Here is a 4,724-nt window from a genome sequence, read left to right as displayed (position 1 = left end):
TGAGCTCCATGCAATCGTTGCAGCAGCAGCCATCCATCAAACCCCTCACCCTCATCCACTCCGCACAGTACTAGCATCATCCCCACCCCCATCAACCTTCTTCTTCTTTTTCTTCTTCTTCGGCTCCTCCCCTCCACCTCCACCATCGCCATCCCCACCATCAACCTTCTTCCTCGGCCTCCCCAACTTCCCCCCTCCTTCCCTTCCCCCTCCACCCCCCTCTCCATTACCTCCCTCACCACCATCCTTCTCCACAAGCACCGCCCCCTCATCAGTATCAAACGCCTTCCTCTTCCTCTTCAACTCCTTATCCGTCTCCAGCATCTCCGACACTCTCCCCAGCTTCCCCGTATCCCTCCGTAACATAAACTTAAAGTCGTCGAGCTTGATCTTGGCGCGGCGTGCGTGGTGTGCGACGGACGCGGCTTCGTGGCAGGTTTCGATGATGTAGTCGGTTATGATTTCGTCGAGGACGCGCATGGTTTCGGGGAGGGGGTAGTCGTTGTCGCCGAAGGCGAGGAGGAAGGCTTCTACTGGGGGTAAGGGGAGGGGGGTTAGTTTGGGTGGATGGTGGTGATGGGGGCTTGGGGGTTTGGGTGCGCGTCGAGGGCGCTGATGGATTAGGGTATGGAGACTTACAATCTTGTGTAGGGAACTGCTGGCCTTTTTGCCGCAGGCGCATACGTGGCTCTGTCATGGTGTTGTGTCTCTTGCGCTCTTTGTCGTTGTCCGACTGCCTCGTTCTCCTCTCTTAGCGCCTCTCCCGCTCGTTCGTCCAACCCGACTATCCGTAACAATCGCGTATGATCTCTGCGCGCAAAACCCGTATGATGTAGTTCCGCAGTGCCGTAATAGTCGTTCTTCGGTGGTTGAGGTGAAGTCGCGATCCTCCGTCGCGCTTGTTCCAGCGACAATAGCTAGCGCGCTGCGCAAGCTGCAATGACGATCACATGCGGCGGCCGGGAGTGCGCACAGACCCCTTGTCCGCGGGCGCAACCAACGTACATGTACGCCGACTACAGTGAAGCGACAATCTGGCCTGAAGCGCGCGCTTTCACTAGGCAGCAACCTTTACCTACCCTCTCTGACTACGAGCGCTTCTACGCTGAGATATACGCGAAGACACCTATAGCGACGAACCCACACCATTCGACACGCATCCAAACCCACCACGCAAACACTCCGCCTTGACACCCCCATCCACAACCATCACGATGGTCAGTCTCCCTCTTCCCCATCTCCCCCATCCCCTCTCCCCCCCTTCTTTACCACCTCCCCTCAACTAACTCACCCTAGACCGCACTCTTCAACTTCCAATCCCTCCTCCTCGTAATCCTCCTCACAATCTGCACGGCCACATACGCGCACGCGACTTTCCCGGGCCCCCTCGACCGAAACAAGGAGAAATATTGGATTTCGCCTGTGTGGAAGGCTGCGCGTGTGGGGGAGCGGCTGAGCCCGTATGTTAGTTTGGCTTGTGTTGTTATGGCTGTAAGTGGGATTTTGTGATGAGATAGGATGGGAGGGGGGTGGGGGAGGAAAGGGGATGGGATGGGAGGGGAGATGGGTCGGGACGGGATGGGGATGGGAGAATGGAAGCTAACGATACACAGGTACTGCAGTTTATGAGTTGAGCCGGTTGTGTTGTAGGAGGATACAGCGTATTGAAGGCGAACGGAGATATCAGCGGAGGACACATTTACAAAGCGAGGCGTTATGGGATAGCATCAGGAACTGGGAAATAGACATGCCGATCAAACTACCAGTCATACATCCGTGGAAGTCAACCTTCACAGAGATAACCACCGGCGGCAAGTAAGAAGCCACAAGAACATCACCACACAAACCCATCCAATCCAATGTTTAACAAGATTTTCATAAGATTAAAAAGTTTATATACATAAAGGCAGCAAACAAAATCGCGCAAGCAAGCTTTCACACTCCTTGCCATCATTTTAGCCAAATGCCAGTGTACCAGCACAACCCCCTAAGCATCCATCTAATCCACCCACTCCATCCCATAAAAAAGATAGAACAACAACCAACAACCACCGACCAGAGACACCACCCAATTTCGTACATATAGCAAAAGGTGATGATACACGACGTTTCCAGCGCCTAAACTAAAGAGCCATCTTCCCTTCCTTGATGGAAAAGACAACGACTCGCTCCGACTCGTGAGATGAGAGTTTCTGACACATTTTGAGGGCATTTCCGTAAAACAACAAGACTGGCAACAGTGACAAGCAGGTAAGAGGATAAGTGAAACAAATCGCAAAAGCAGAACATGTTGGAATGTCCTGAGCCAGCCGGACCGACTCCGTCCATTGCTGGTAACCCGTGTATAAGTGAAGAATGGAGAAAAGCCGCCGGTGTCGAGTAGAAAGAAAGAATACCATAGCTCCATGACAAGTGACATCGTTAAGGAAGAAGGGGATAAGAAACAGCAACAGCGTGAGCCGGACCTAACTCGCTCTCGCTGCTCAGTGCTTCCGGCTTCCCTCTCCCTTTTCGAAGCATCCATGGAGTGCTGGTCGAGAACCCCTGCGTTCTTGCACGCCCTCGACGTCACTCGCATCCTCGACCATGACGTCGTCGCCGCCGATCGAAAGATCAGGTTGGCTGTGTGCATCGTCAGCGTCTTCATCATCGTCGTCGTCGTGATCGCTGACAAGCCCCGGGTTCGACTCAACCGTGTGAGGGCTGAGATCTACCGGTGAGCTTGGCATGTGATGATCGCCTTCAGACTTGGTGGGAGACGGGAACGACAACGGCAGGCGCGCGTGACTGGAATTGCTACCCTTCTTGCTGCCTGGTCGTGCTGATGGGGCTTTGCTTGCGGGTCCGCTGGCAGGGAGGCGCGCTAGATGCGGCGGTACTGCTGACACGGGGGTCGGGGCAGGGCTGTCGTCATCCGAGGCATCCATGGCGTCCAGGTCGACCTTTGCGCGGGCAGTCTCGACAAGCTCCTTGAAGTCGCCTTGGGCGCCACTGTTGGCGAATCGGGCAGCAAGGTAGGGCGTCGATGATGACTTGGCACAGCTAGCCGGGGTGGTAACCTTGGAATCGTCACGTGGGGAAGCGTTCTGATCACGGTGTACCTCCCGGGCTTGTGGGACGGGTGCAGATTGTGATGCTAGTGGGTGGACGATGCCGGGAGTGGCAACAACGGGGAATGAGACGGCTGGAGGCGCAACTGGAGCGCTCGCAGGTTCGGCAGCGGCAGCGGCAGCGGCAATAGGAGTACCAACATTGTCAACATCCACAGGAACACCACATGCGATGGCTGCAGCGTCGTGGCTCTTGAAGACCTGCGTGTGCTTGATCCGGCAGTGATTGAGGAAACCCTGAGTGTTGGAGAAGTTGCTGTGGCCACACGGGGCGCAGTACAGGCGCACCCACTGACCGTCCGTCGATCGCTTGTGCAACAGCGGGTCGACCTTGGGCGCTGGTGCTGGAGTTTCACCAAGGGGCGTGAGCTTCAACATTCCAGTCGAAGTTCGCGACGTGCGGCCTCTGTGAGACCCATAGTCAGCAAAGCTGCCGCGCGTCGTTCTGCCTTCACCAGTGCCAAAGTACCCTTGAGCTTGCTGAGCGAATGCGCGTTCAGATACGGGGTCAAACTTGGCATCCGAGATCAACCATTTTGCGTAGTGGCGAGTGTACGGGCCGTCGGTGACTCCCCAGGGAGCAGCATACTGTGGTTCTGTCATGCCAGAGCTGGGTTGCAACGAAGCACCAACCCCGAGACTGACATCCTCACTAAGGCCTTCGGTACCGGGGAATGGGATGAGCGAACAACGCCTCAGCTGCTCGAGAGAAACCTGGCACTTGGCGAGCTCCTGCTCAATCAAACGAAGTTCGTTGTGCTTGAGCAGAATCTCGTAGTTGATTTGCGCCTCGATGGCTTGTTGCACAGGGGTCAGTCCAGAGTCCATGGTGGTCGATGGCGTGTTGATGGAGTCAGGTTTGGCAGTCGGTTGCTGAGGTTTCGCGGCCTTGCTCTTGCTTGCGCCTTCTTTCCTCGGCTGAGCCTTGGGTCGGGCATCCGCTTCAACAGCCTTGGGTGCGTCCGCAAGACGTCCATTGTCAGTCGCAGCTTTCGCGTTTGCATTCGCATTTGCGTTGACCGTCGACGATCTCACCTCACCATGCGCGCCCTTCCACTTCTTCGCTACTGGCTCAGGACTGTCAGTCCGTTTCCGCTTAATCTTATTCATGTTGTTCATGAAGTGTGGCATGTCGACCGGCAGCGGTCTTGACTTGTGGAGCGTCGACTTCTCCATGATCTTGTCGCCAGGCGACTCGTTACACCATGGGAGGCGGAACATGGACTGCATTGTGAAAGAAGTGGAAGCCTAAAACCAACAGAGCTCATCTGTAGTTGTGAGGGTCGTGCGCATCGAAGTCGAGTGCTAGTGAGGCTGCAGGATGACGTTGCAGCAGGCGCAACAACAGTAATGCGCGACTTATATCGTCGGGAAAATCGAAGGGCAAGTCGTGCAGGAGAGAATATTAAAACGGGTAGGGGGTATCAAGTGCGGGCGAAGGAGTGCAGGAAGAGAAGCAACAAGCAGTTAAGCCGTTGAGGTGGTGACGTGGAGGGCAAGAGGCGCGATGATCGGCCACTCAAGGTTGATAAGGAAGAGACAGCCGCACCAGCACGAAATTCCGGGCAAGAATTCGTAAATACAGGAGAGAGGGGCGTATTACAGGCGTGCAGG

General features: G+C 55.5%; 1 protein-coding gene across 1 annotated transcript; it reads right to left on the bottom strand.

The window, feature by feature from the left end:
* Positions 1-2,483: 2,483 nt before the first annotated feature.
* On the bottom strand, positions 2,484-4,340 carry J4E93_008173 (uncharacterized protein; the record flags this gene model as incomplete). The annotated part of the gene is made up of 1 exon (XM_049346075.1): positions 2,484-4,340. One exon carries the CDS (start codon positions 4,338-4,340, stop codon positions 2,484-2,486), a length of 1,857 nt encoding a protein of 618 aa, XP_049197008.1.
* Positions 4,341-4,724: the final 384 nt, after the last annotated feature.

This window comes from Alternaria ventricosa (assembly GCF_023758065.1).
Source record: "Alternaria ventricosa strain BMP 2768 chromosome Unknown scaffold_15, whole genome shotgun sequence".
NCBI lineage: Eukaryota > Fungi > Ascomycota > Dothideomycetes > Pleosporales > Pleosporaceae > Alternaria > Alternaria ventricosa.
This window is presented reverse-complemented; position numbering and strand designations above follow the sequence as displayed.